At 38.1% G+C, this 14,557-nt stretch overlaps 1 protein-coding gene across 4 annotated transcripts in view; it reads right to left on the bottom strand.

Moving 5' to 3' along the window:
- The window catches only part of TASP1 (taspase 1), a 293,567-nt gene that overhangs the window by 190,857 nt on the left and 88,153 nt on the right, over positions 1-14,557 (bottom strand). For all 4 annotated transcript variants that reach the window (XR_003610774.1, XM_028112987.1, XM_028112988.2 and 1 more), the window contains one exon: positions 4,528-4,634. Coding sequence is in view for 3 of the 4 variants with exons in the window: in XM_028112987.1 (XP_027968788.1) it covers positions 4,528-4,634 (107 nt within the window). In the remaining variant the exon portion in view is untranslated. The remainder of the gene's footprint in view (positions 1-4,527; positions 4,635-14,557) is intronic.

Here is a 14,557-nt window from a genome sequence, read left to right as displayed (position 1 = left end):
TCTCTCAAATAAATAAAATCTTAAAAAGGAAGAAGGAAAGGGAAAGGGAAAGGGAAAGGGAAAGGGAAAGGGAAAGGAAAGGAAAGGAAAACTGAGCCTTTGTATGTTAAATTACTCATTGAATTCACAGACCATAACTGACAATGGTAGAGTCTCTTGACCTCAGATCTCTCTCTCTTACCACGCCATGGCAAAACTTCTCAAGAGTTATCTTCACCCTTGTTCTCCTTGACTAACCCCTGCCACACTGGTCCACAATCCACTATGTCACAGAAACTGTCCTTATCTAGGCCCACAGTCTCCGGTTGCTAAATCCAATGATCAGTCCTCTGTCCTCTTAGCAGCACTCCACCCAGGTGATGAACTGCTCCTCGCTTGGCTTCCTAGACACTCTCCTGGTGATACAACTGTCTCACTCACTGCATCTTCTTTCTCCTTTTGCTGGGTTTTCCTCTTCCCAACTTGTACATGTTGAACTGGTCCAGGGTCCAATTTTCAGACCCCTATCTTCTCTCACTCCTAAGTGAGCTCATCTAGCCACATGTATTTATGTTCCTTTTGATGCCAATAATTTCCAAGTGGGACTCTCCCTTCTGATCTGTCCATAAGCTTCAGATGCATATAACCCAACTCCACAGTTAATCTTTCCTCCTGCTATACCAAGCTTTTTATTGAAAGATCCTCCTAACCAGTATGGTGAGTGGTTGGTTAAATTTTTGTAAAGTTGAATATTCTCTGGGTAAAGTGGAGAATCATTTAAAAACAAAGTACACATAACTTAAACATTTTCTTTTTATTTAAAACACAAAGATTCATTCATTAGCCAATCTTTTTATATAAGACCAAAGCCTTTTCTTTGAATGCAGGCCCACAACTAAATGTTCTGTATCATCTTTCTTACATAAACTAAAATACACTGAATTGTCCTGTGATTTCAAGTTTCGTTTTATCTAAAATAGAACAAGAACATAAAGACACTAACAACACACCCAGAATGCTTTTAGATTTTTATGATTTTTCTCAATCTTTTACAGCTGGCTTGCCTATACTTAATTCTATGGCAATTTTTTAAGAACCAACTCTATTTTTTCAAGTTAGTTCTCAAACAACAGTCTTCATTTTCAAACCCACAACTCTCTTTTTAAACTCAGTATTCATCAGTTTATGTGACACTTAATGAATTATGTAATTACAATAATAATTACAATGATAATAACAAGTATAATGGGGCTTTTGGTGGCACATAATTCAACTGAAAGGAGCAGAGGAGCATGGTACACTAAATGATGGTCTATTAGCTTTAGGGTGTTTAGTGTGCTGTTGGCATCAGGTAATGTGTCTTATGGCGAAAATGGAAAGTATTGGTTAATCTGAGTCCATTAAAGGAAAATGGGCCAAATTTCCACTTCCTACCTCTATCACCATGAAGCCATGCCTCCTCCAGGCCTCCTCACCTCAGTAAATGGCACTACTCAGTCCCTGAAGCTAAAACCTTTCATTCTTCTCTCTTCTTTGCCAATACCTAAGGCAGCAATACTGCCTGTCTTTCTAGGAACTTTCAAAAGATATCCCTGATATATTCACTTCTCTCCAATTTCATCCCTATCAGTCCACGTTGTCACCATCTCCCAACTGTAATAACTTCCTAACTAGTCTCACTTCTCTTCTTGCCCCCACCCTCGATCCATACAACACAAAACAGCCCAAGAGAACTCTGTAAAATGTGAATAAGACAGCATCACTTCTCTACTTTTAATTCTTCAATGGCTACTCATTATTCACGAAATAAAACAGAAACTCCTTGCCATATCTACCAGATCCTAATGGAGCCAGCACCTAGCTACCTCTCCAGCTGCATTTCATACCATTCTCCCCTTGCACTCTGCGTTAGGCACACTGATGGCTCTTCTCCATCCCTCCAATATGCCAACTCCCCACCAGGGCCATTGCACATGCAGTTCATTCTGCCTGGAATGAGTTCTACTGACTCTTCATAAAACGCACATCTTATTTTTCAAATATTATGTCCTCAGAGAGACCTGTTTTGATCACTAACTAAAGGAGTCTTCCTTTGGGGCTCTTTTGTGTCTCTCACATCCAAATTACTCTGTATCACATCATTTTATGGGGAGTTTCTTCCTTCCTAACACTTACCAAACATGGTAACTAGCTTACTTAATTATATACTTCTATATTTGTTTCTATCCACTAAAATGTGAAGTTTCATTATTGCACAAATTTCCTCCACCTTGTTCACTACTGCTTTTCTTACTATCCAGCTCCATACCAAGAGTAACTGCTTAATAAATATTTTCTGAAGAAAAAAATGGGTCTTCTGAATAAGACTCGCTAAATATATTCCCTATGAGATCAACTGGTATTTCTCTGCATAAAAATCCTAAACTCATGTCTAAAAAAAAAAAAAATCTGTATAAGAATGTTCACAGCAGGGGCACCTGGGTGGCTCAGTCGTTAAGCGTCTGCCTTCAGCTCAGGTCACGATCCCAGGGGCCTGGGACCAAGCCCTGGGTTGGGCTCCTTGCTCAGCGGGGAGCCTACTTCTCCCTCTCCCGCTACCTACTGCTCCCCCTGCTTGTGCTCTCTCTCTCTCTCTCTGTCAAATAAATAAATAAATAAATAATCTTAAAAAAAAAAAAAGACCGTTCAGAGCAACTTTATTCACAATAGTTAAAATCAAACCAAATGCCCATCAAAAGGAGAATGGAAAAACAAATTATAGTATATTCATACTGGGGAATATTAATTACTCAGTACATAAAAAAGAATGAGCCGGTGATAAGTGTCTCAAAAGCACTTTGTGAAATCAACCAAACAGAAAAGAGTAACTTCTGTATGATTTCAACTATATAAAGTTTAAGAACAGTACAAAACATCTATGGTGAGAAAAATCAGAGCAGCAGTTGCCTGTAGAAGGTAGAGACTGGTTGGAAGGAAGCACAAAAAGAACTGGAAATGTTCTACATCTTGACAGGTGTGAGGGTTACATGGGTATACACATTTATAAAAATGATTAAATTACTCACTGCCATGCAAACTGTATCACAGTTTTTTAAAAGGTCAAAAGTCTTACATTTGCTCACTCAGATATCACATGGGATAAAGAAACCTAAGAAATGGAACCACACTACTATCCATTTTCACCAAGACCTACTTACTAATTTGTTCATTCACCTCCTAATCTCCTACTCTTTTCTGGCAGAAAAATGAAAAGATTTGGACCAAAATGTTTGATTAATTGTTCCCTGTAGCAACATACTGGGAAAATATATATCACTATGAAAGATAACTTATGCATTTATATAGAGTAAATAATATAAAACTGTGACAGAAAGCATAAACCAATATATGAGCAATTATAAAAGGAATAACCAATAAAGAACATTAATGAGATGTCAAAGTAGGGCGCCTGGGTGGCTCAGTTGGTTAAGCAACTGCCTTCGGCTCAGGTCATGGTCCTAGAGTCCCGGGATCGAGTCCCACATCGGGCTCCCTGCTCAGCAGGGAGTCTGTTTCTCCCTCTGACCCTCTTCCGTCTCATGCTCTCTATCTCTCATTCTCAATCTCTCAAATAAATAAAATCTTAAAAAAAAAAATGAGATGTCAAAGTACATCAAATGCCTGTGATGTGAGACACCCATCATGAATTGTGTGATAACAAACCCTCAAGCTATGGGCTGAGCAAGAATGTTGTGGCTTTCAGCTTCTTTCTACCCCTCAAAACACCTAAGAAATGGGACACAAAGACTCATGATGGTACACTAATGTGCAAAATGCAAACAAAGAATGCAAAAGACTAAAAAACAGAGACATGTAATTAGAATGTAAAAATATCTACATGAATCCAATATATACATTTCCTTATAACACACTCTACTCTCTAATCAGCCATGTTAAGAATCACTATCTAGAACTGCAAGAACCAAAACAGTAGTCATGGGCCACATGTAGCTACTGAGCACTTAAAATGTGGCAAGAGCATATGAGAAACTGAATTTTTAATTTTACTAAATGTTAACTATTTTAATTTTAAAACATATTCAATTCAATTACTAGAAAGTTTAAAGTATGTTTAGAATAACCTGTTATGTAGACCTACTTTTTCAACTGTTAATTTTATGAAATTTAAGTACAAACCAAATATTTCTAATGAAAACTTAGTGCCATAACTGAGATGTGTTGTAAGTATAAAATACACACTGGTTTTAAAGACTTAATAAAAAAAAAAAAGAAAGAAAAAAGAAAACAGCTCACTAATAATTTTTTCACTGGTTAAATTTTTGAAGGGACATTTTGGATTCACTGGTTTACATAAAATAATCATTAAAATTAATTTCACCTGTTTCTTCCTACTTTTTTTTAAATGTAGCTACTAGAAAACTTAAAAGTACATATGTGGCATGCATTGTATTTCTACTGGAAAGTACTATTCTAAAGCTTATATGTCTAAATGCAGATATAGATATCATTATGATACATTAATGATTAACATTTCAAACACCTCCTGACCTTTTCACTTGATTGTCTTCTTTTCTTTAGTTGAATGAAATCTGTTTCCACCCTTTCTGCCAGCTCTAGTTTCCTCTTGTTTCTTTTAAATGCAGCTAAACTGAATCCTATAAAAGAAACATTAAAAGTAACATTTGAGAAATATTAAGGCAATGAGGTAATGAGATATCCTGAAGAGCCTTCCTTAAGAATGTTGAATAAAGGGTTAAAAAAGTTTTTCCAATGTACACTGAGGTGGTAGGAGAATAAGAGAAATAACCTAAGGTTAAAGAAGTAAGAAAAAGGGGCGCCTGGGTGGCTCAGTTGGTTAAGCGACTGCCTTCGGCTCAGGTCATGATCCTGGAGTCCCGGGATCGAGTCCCATATCGGGCTCCCTGCTCGGCAGGGAGTCTGCTTCTCCCTCTGACCCTCTTCCCTCTCGTGCTCTCTATCTCTCATTCTCTCTCTCTCAAATAAATAAATAAAATCTTTAAAAAAAAAAAAAAAAGAAGTAAGAAAAAGGTTAAATCCAGATAGGCAAATGAGTCCTGAAGGTAGATGGTACCCAGAGGTATCTGCTAATGCATGCTACTGCCAACTTTGGTTTTGAAGGTCTCTGTGCATAAAGGACAAGGAATGAAATCTGGGGACAATACAACATGAGAAAATATATTAGAGATTTTCCCACAAAAAAAAGTAAGGTATCTCAAGGAATAACATGCCCAGTGAAAGGGAAAACTAGAAAAGGCCACTCAGTACAAAGAAACAGGAAACTTGCAAGTCTCAGCTATGGCTATAAATGTAAAGGAAGAAAACACTCACTAGAAAATTCATGAACAAAAACTATGTTCAGACAAGTTTAAGGGAGAATTCTTATTATCTGTGTGGTCTGAAAACACACACACACACACACACACACACACACACACACACACACACACACGATCTTGGTGTTGCAGAGCTTCCAAAACCCATCAAAAAACAAATGCGAATGCTCCGTAGAAAAACACATGTTAACTTACCAGACCTCAGAGAATTCCCACATTCCAATTAACATGAGCCCATAGTTTAAAAAACAAACAAAAAAAGATTTACAAAATACATGAGAAATGAACCACCAAAAATAACAGACTAAAAGCCAGCCAAATATAAGAAAGCATACCATGACCTACAAAGGCCTCAAATAATGGAATAATCAGATATAGAATAAAAAACGTATTTATGCTCAAAGAAATTAAGAAAAGAGATATTGAAAATATAATTAAGGGACAAAAAATGATAAAATGACCAGGCCGACTTAAAGAAGAACAAAATGGAGCTTCTAAAAATAAGAAATATAATAATTAAAAATTTTAAACTTGACATATAGATTTCAACAGCCTACTAGATTCAGCTGATAAAAGAGAAATTATAAACTAGAATATAATGCTAAAGAGATTATCAAAGTTTTCTGATAATGGCAGACTAAATTATTCAGAGTAATTCTCCTACTTAATTTACTAAAAATGTTCGATAAAATATGAAGAAACACCACCTTAAAAACATTAAAACCTTATAAAAAGTCCCAAGCTAAATTCCGGGGTAAACTGAGGACTAATGCTGTTATTACTGTACTGTGAGCATTTGCCAACACTAGTACACAGGAGTTTGGTTAAATGGCATCAAAGAGAGACGTAAGTCAAGCCCAGAGCCCATCAGAGGTGAGAGTTTCATAAGAGACACTTCCCACAATAAGCTGGGGATTGAAAGGGCTAATGCTCTCACAGTGGAGCTGATTCAGAACTATGCAAGTCCTCTCTTACCTCCCATCCCAACTCCAAGTACATTCAAGACTGCCTTGGATCAAGGCGGAGAAAAGAATAAGGAGGAGGAAGAGGACAGGGATAAGAGGACTTAGAAAGAAAAAAACTACCACTGAGAAGTCTGGAGTTGACTGAAGCCCTTGCACAGAGATTTGCAAACATGTAGTCTGGGTGGGTCAGGGAATGTTAAGCTTTGAACTAAGTTTAAGTAGATTCTGATTAATGGTGTGTAAAATAATAGAAAATATATATATTGTTCTCTGCCTTTAGATCCTGGGAAAGATCTCTTAAAACCCTATAAGAGCACTAGGACCATTTTTTGTTCTAATATTTGGTCTTTGACCCCAGTTTCTCACAGAGCTTCTAAATCCCCTGGCATTTCTTGGGTGATATGAATGTCTTTTGTTTTAATGAGGTAACTCTCTTAGTGCGCTCCTAGATAGCATCAGGATGAAGACTGATCACCAGAAAGACTAAACCATAATTAAAAGCTTGAAACTTCCACCCCATCCCCATCCTCTGGGAAGTAGGGAAGTACTGGCAATTGAGTTAAAGACTGAGTATGCCTACATGATGAAACCTCCATAAAAATTCCAAAAGTACAAGGTTTGGGGAGCTTCCAGGTAGCTAAACATACATGTCAGGAGGATGATACAAGTTAATCGAACCCAAGGATGGGGTCATGGGAACCTCTGATTCATAGCCAGTTGGTCAGAACTACAAGTGACAAGCTAGACTTCCAATTGGTATCTAAAGAGGAAGTGGTAGATTTATGAGACTCAGCCCTAACCTGTGTGGTCTACACTAACTCCAGCTGTAATCAGAATTGAACCGAACCGTAGGACACCCAGATGTCATTGAAGAATTGCTTGGTGTAGAAGCCCACACATCTGGTGTCAAAAGTGGTGCAGAGAGGTTTGGGGTTTTTTTTGGGGGGGGAGGGTTTGAGAGAGAGAGAGAGCACGAGTGGGGGGCAGGGGAAAAGGGAGAAGCAAACTCCCCGCTGAGCAGGGAGCCTGACATGGGGCTCGAACCCAAGACCCTGAGATGATGACCTGACCCGAAGTCAGATACTTAACCAACTGAGCCACTGAAGTGCCCCAATGTACAGAGTTCTGAATATGATAGTAGTATGAAAGTAAAAGAGAGAGGAGTGTTTTTCCTATAAACAGTGCACACACAACTGGCAAAAATAAATGCAAAAAATAATATCTAGAGAAAAATGCCTTCACCCTAGCCCATAGTGAAACTACACAAATAATCATTCAAGGGCAATGAAAAGCACATAGTCAAAAATAATCAGGCACCAAAAAAATGGGGCACCATAAATGAGAACATACAGGAAAAAATTCCAATTTGGATCTCAGATACCAGAATTATCAGGCACAAATATAAAACAAGTACACCTCTAATGATTAAAAAAGATAAAAGAACATGAAAAACATCTACAGATTATACTATAAACTAAAAGAAAGCAAAGACTATTAAAAAAACAAAACAAAACAAAAACAGAACTTCTAGAAATGAAAAGATAAATAACCAAAACTAAGATCTCAATGTACATGTTTGGTAGCTGATAGGATACAGAAAAAAAGAGCTAGTGAATTAGAAGACTGATTGAAAAAAAGTTAGCCAGAAAGCAGCTAAAAGAGATTAAATGGAACTAGAGGTATTATGATAAGCAAAATGAGTCGATCAGAGAAAGACAATTATTATATGTTCTCACTCATATGCAGAATTTAAGAAACAAGGCAGAGGATCATAGGGGAAGAGAGGAAAAATGAAACAAAATGAAACCAGAAAGGGAGAAAAACCATAAGAGACTCTTAAACTTAGGAAACAAATTGAGGATTTCTTGAGGGGAAAGGGGAAGTGGGTTGGAGATGGGATGGCTGGGTGATGGACACTGGGGAGGGTATGTGTTGTGAATCCTGGATATTGTGTAAGACTGATGAATCACAGAACTGTACCCCTGAAACAAATAATACATTATATGTTAATTTAAATAAATAATTAAAAAATAAAAGATATAAAATGATACAAAACACAGAAGAAATATTAATAGGGTAGATAATGTAAGAAGGCCTAATGTTATGTTTAATCAGGATTTCAGAAGATGAAAGTAAAATAATGGGATAAAGGTAATGTTTTAAAAAACTGCATAAGAGGGATGCCTGGGTGGCTCAGTTGGTTAAGTCTCTACCTTTGGCTCAGGTCATGATCCCAGAGTCCTGGGATCAAGTCCCACAACAGACTCCTTGCTCGGCAGGGAGCCTGCTTCTCCCTCTGCCTGCCACTACCCCCTGCTTGTGCTCTCTCTCTCTCTCTCTCGCTCTCTCTCAAATAAATAAAAATCTTTAATAAAATAAAATTAAACAAAAAATAAAATAATAAAAATTAAAAATGGAATAAGAATTTTTCCAAAATTATAAAAGCCAGTAATTGGGAGGAGGAGCAAGATAGTGGAGGAGTAGGAGATCTAAATTTCATCTGGTCCCAGGAATTCAGCTAGATAGGTATCAAACTATTCAGAACACCTACAAACTCAACAGGAGATGGAAGAAAAGAATAGCAGCAACTCTCTGAACAGAAAAGCGACCACTTTCTGGAAGGTAGGACATGCACAGAAGTGAATGCGAGGCAATATTTGGGAAGACAGATGGGGGGCAGGGGGGAGCCGGCTACTAGCAAGTGATAGAGCAAGGGAGCACAACATTGAAACTTCTAAAAGTCTGCTCCACTGAGGGACATTGCTCCAGTGGCTAAGCGGGGGATGGAACCCACACTGGGACAGTGTGGTCTCAAGACTCTCAGGGTCACAGAAAGACCGGGGGTGCCTGAGTACAGCAGACGTCCCAAGTATCAGAGCAGGGAAGCCGGCTGGAGGAGTGGGCTCGCAGCTCGGGGTTGCCAAAAATAGTTATCTGCGGCACAGTCGGGCCACTGCTCTTCCAGGAGGGACCCAACAAGCAGCAAACCAGGGGAGACTCCCCTTCCTCCCCCAGGAGTGCACTGAAGGAATGTACTGGGTTTGGAGACTCCACACAGGGTCGTGTGCCAGAGATAGAAATGCTCGGTCACAGGCCGGGTGAGCACGGAGTGCAGCCGGAGACCAGGGAGACAGGAGTGACTGACTGCTTTTCTCTGGGGGCTCACTGAGGACTGGGGCACCAAGTTCTCTGCTCCACCATGGTGGAGATTAGGAGGCCGCCATTTTCACCCTAATCCTGCAAAGCTGTAGGGAAAGCTTGAAGGGAACAAAAGCTCCCGAGAGCAAACCCAAGATTACTTAGCCCCGACCCTTGCGAGGGCAGTGTGATTCTGCCTCAGGCAGACATTTGAGAATCACTACCACAGGACCCTCCCCCAGAAGATCAGCAGGAACAGCCAGACAAGACCAAGTTTACCGATCAATGAGAACAGCAGAACTCCAGCACTAGGGGAATACAGCACATATAATTCATGACTGTTTTTCCCCATGATACTTTAGTCTTTCAAAGTTACTTTCTTAAAATTTTTCTTTCTTTTTCTATTTTTATTAATTTTTCCTTTTCCCTTTTTCAAGCAACATCTTATCAATCCCGTTTTTTAAACTCTTTATTTTTCATTTTTAGAGTCATACTCTATCCCTACATTATACCCAACCTTATTTTTAGTACATATATAAGTTCTATGTTTAAAATTTTGGGATACAGTTTCTTCTAACAGACCAAAACATATCCTAAATCTCTAGTGTATGGCTTTATTCTAGTCTCCTGCCTGATCACATTCTCTCCCTTTTTTTTTTCAACCAACTTCTTATCAATTCCTTTTATAAAATCTTTTATAATTTTCATCTTTACACTCATAGTCCATCCCTTTATCATATTTATACTTATTTTTGTGTATATATATATATATATATATATATATATATATATATATATGTAAGTTTTTCTTTCTTTAAAATTTTGGGAGGCACTTTCCTCTAACAGAACAAAATACGCCCACAATCTAGTGCGTGGCATTGATCCATTCACCAGTCTGATCATATCTGATTATATTGTTTTATTTTCTTTCTTTCCCTTCCCTGTCTCCCCCCACCCCCATTTCAGTCGCTTCTGATTTGTTTAGTGTGTATTTTTCTGGGGTTGTTGTTACCCTGTTAGCATTTTATTCTCTCATTCATCTATTTTCCCCTGGACAAAATGACAAGATGGAAAAACTCACCTCGAAAGAAAAGAACAAGAGACAGTACCAACTGGAAGGGACCTAATCAGTATGGACATTAGTAACATGTGGGAACTAGGGTTCAGAATGATGATTATAAAGATACTAGCTGGACTCGAAAAAACCATGGAAGATACTAGAGAAACTCTGAAGAAATAAAAGAACTAAAATCTAACCAAGTTGAAATCAAAAAGGCTATTAATAAGATGCAATAAAAAATGGAGGCTCTAACTGCTAGGATAAATGAGGCAGAAGAAAGAATTAGTGATAAAGAAGACCAAATGATGGAGAATAAAAAAGCTGAGAAAAAGAGAGATAAACAACTACTGGATCACCAGGGCAGAATTCGAGAGATAACTGACAGCATAAGATGAAACAATATTAAAATAATCGGGATCCCAGAAGAAGAGAGAGGGGGGCAGAAAGTATATTGGAACAAATTACAACAGAAAACTTCCCTAATTGGGAAAGGAAACAGGCATCAAAATCCAGGAGGCACAGAGAACTCCTCACAAAATCAATAAAAATAGGTCAACACCCCGACATCTAATAGTAAAACTTACAAGTCTCAGAGAAAATCCTGAAAGCAGCTCGGGACAAGAGATCTGTAACCTACAATGGTAGAAACATTAGATTGGCAACAGACCTATCCACAGAGACATGGCTGGCCAGAAAGGACTGGCAAGTTATATTCAGGGCACTAAACAAGAAAAATATGCAGCAAAGAATACTATATCCAGCTAGGCTGTCATTGAAAATAGGAGAGATAAAAAGCTTCTAGGAAAAACAAAAACTAAAAGAATTTGCAAACACAAAACCAGCCCTACAAGAAATAGGGGTCCTATAAACAAAGACAGAGCCTAAAAGTAACATAGACCAGAAAGGAATACATACAACATACAGGAACAGTCACCTGACAGGCAATACAATAGCACTAAACTCATACCTTTCAATAGTTACCCTGAATGTAAATTGGCTAAATGCCCCAATCAAAAGACACAGGCTATCAGATTGGATAAAAAAACAAGACACATCGATATGCTGTCTGCAAGAGACTCATTTTAGATGCAAAAACACCCTCAGATTGAAAGTAAGTGGGTGGAAAACCATTTACCATGCTAATGAACATCAAAAGAAAGCTGTCATGGCAATCCTAACATCACACAATTAGATTTTAAAACAAAGACTAAAATAAGAGATGAGGAAGGGCACTATATGATTCTTAAAGGGTCTATCCAACAAGAAGATCTAACAACTGTAAATATCTATGCCCCTAACATGGGAGCAGCCAATTATATAAGCCAATTAATAACAAAAGCAAAGAAACACACTGACAACAATATAAAATAGTGGGGGACTTTAACACCCCCCTCACTGAAATGGACAGATCATCTAAGCAAAGATCAACAAGGAAATAATGACTTAAATGACACACTGGACCAAATGGACTTCACAAATATATTCAGAACATTCCATCCCAAAGCAACAGAATATACATTCTTCTCTAATGCCCATGGAACATTCTCCAGAATAGATCACATCCTGGGTCACAAATAAGGTCTCAACTGCTACCAAAACACTGGGATCATTCCCTGCATATTTTCAGACCACAATGCTTTGAAACTAGAACTCAATCACAAGAGGAAAGTCGGAAAGAACTCAAATACATGGAGGCTAAAGAGCATCCTACTAAAGAATGAATGGGTCAACCAGGAAATTAAAGAAGAATTTAAAAAAATTCATGGAAACCAATGAAATGAAAACACAACTGTTAAAAATCTTTGGAATGCAGCAAAGGCGGTCCTAAGAGGAAAGTATATAGCAAGACAAGCCTTTCTCAAGAAACAAGAAAGGTTTCAAATACACAACTTAACCCTACACCTAAAGGAGCTGGAGAAAGAACAGCAAATAAAGACTAAACCTAGGAGGAAAAAAGAAATAATAAAGATCAGAGCAGAAATCAGTGAAATAGAAACCAAAAGAACAGTAGAACAGATCAACGAAACTAGGAGCTAGTTCTTTGAAAGAATTAACAAGATTGATAAACCCCTGGCCAGAGTCATCAAAAAGAAAAGAGAAAGGACCCAAATCAACAAAATCGTGAACGAAAGAGGAGAGATCACAACCAACACCAAAGAAATACAAACAATTATAAGAACATATTATGAGCAACTCTATGCCAGCAAATTAGATAACCTGGAAGAAATGGGTGCATTCCTAGAGATGTATCAACTACCAAAATTGAACCAGGAAGAAATAGAAAACCTGAACAGACCTATAGCCACTAAGGAAATTGAAGCAGTCATCAAAAATCTCCCAAGAAACAAAAGCCCAGGGCCAGATGGCTTCCCAGGGGAATTCTATCAGACATTTAAAGAAGAATTAATACCTATTCTCCTGAAACTGTTCCAAAAAATAGAAATGGAAGGAAAACTTCCAAACTCGTTTTATGAGGACACCATTACCTTGATCCCAAAACCAGACAAAGACCCCATCAAAAAGGAGAACTAAAGACCAATATCCCTGATGAACATGGATGCAAAAATTCTCACCAAAATACTAGCCAATAGGATCCAAAGTACATTAAAAGAATTATTCACCACAACCAAGTGGGACTTATCCTTGGGCTGCAAGGTTGGTTCAACATCTACAAATCAATCAATGTGATACAATACATTAATAAAAGAAAGAACAAGAACCATATGATCCTCTCCAAAGATGCAGAAAAAGCACTTGACAAAGTACAGCATCCTTTCTTGATTAAAACTCTTCACAGTGCAGGGATAGAGGGTACATACCTCAATATCATAAAAGTCATCTATGAAAAACCCACAGCGAATATCATCCTCAATGGGGAAAAACTGAGAGCTTTCCCCCTAACGTCAGGAACACGGCAGGGATGTCCACTATCACCACTGCTATTCAGCATAATACTAGAAGTCCTAGCCACAGCAATCAGACAACAAAAAGAAATCAAAGGCATCTGAATCGGCAAAGAAGAAGTTAAACTCTCACTGTTTGCAGACGCTATGAAAATTTCTGTGGAAAACCCAGAAGACTCCACCACAAAACTGCTAGAACTCATACAGGAATTCAGTAAAGTGGCAGGATATAAAATCAATGCACAGAAATCAGTGGCATTTCTATACACCAAGACAGAAGAAAGAGAAATTAAGGAGTCGATCTGTTTACAATTGCACCCAAAACCATAAGATACCTAGGAATAAATCTAACCAAAGAGGCAAAAAACTCAGAAACTACAGAATACTCATGAAAAAAATTCAGGAAGACACAAAGAAATGGAAAAAGTTCCATGCTCATGGATTGGAAGAACAAATATTGTGAAAATGTCAATTTTACCGAGAGCAATCTACACATTCAATGCAATCCCAATCAAAATACCCTCAACTTTTTTCATAGAAATGGAACAAATAATCCTAAAATTTGTATAGAACCAGAAAAGACCCTAAATAGCCAGAGGAATGTTGAAAAAGAAAAGTAAAGCTGGTGGCATCACAATTCCAGACTCAAGCTCTATTACAAAGTTGTAATGATCAAGACAGTATGGTACTGGCACAAAAACAGACACATAGATCAATGGAATAGAATAGAGAGCCCAGAAGTGGACCCTCAACTCTATGGTCAGCTCATCTTCAACAAAGCAGGAAAGAATGTCCAATGGAAAAAGGACAGTCTCTTCAACAAATGGTGCTGGGAAAATTGCACAGCCACACGCAGAATAATGAAACTGCACCATTTCCTTACACCACACACAAAAATAGACTCCAAGTGGTTGAAAGACGTAAATGTGAGACAGGAGTCCATCAAAATCCTAAAGGAGAACACAGACAGCAACCTCTTCAACCTCAGCCACAGCCACTTCTTCCTAGAAACGTTGCCAAAGGCAAGGGAACAAGGGCAAAAAGGAACTGATAAACTACTGGGACTTCATCAAGATAAAAAGCTTTGCACAGCAAAGGAAGCAGTCCACAAAACCAAAAGACAACCGACAGAATGGGAGAAGATATTTGCAAATGACA

The sequence above is a fragment of the Eumetopias jubatus genome, unplaced genomic scaffold, assembly GCF_037043125.1.
Source record: "Eumetopias jubatus isolate StellerSeaLion01/CBP00866 unplaced genomic scaffold, mEumJub1_p1.0 scaffold_9, whole genome shotgun sequence".
Classification (NCBI taxonomy): domain Eukaryota; kingdom Metazoa; phylum Chordata; class Mammalia; order Carnivora; family Otariidae; genus Eumetopias; species Eumetopias jubatus.
Note: the sequence above shows the minus strand (reverse complement) of the source record. Positions and strands in the feature narration are given on the sequence as shown.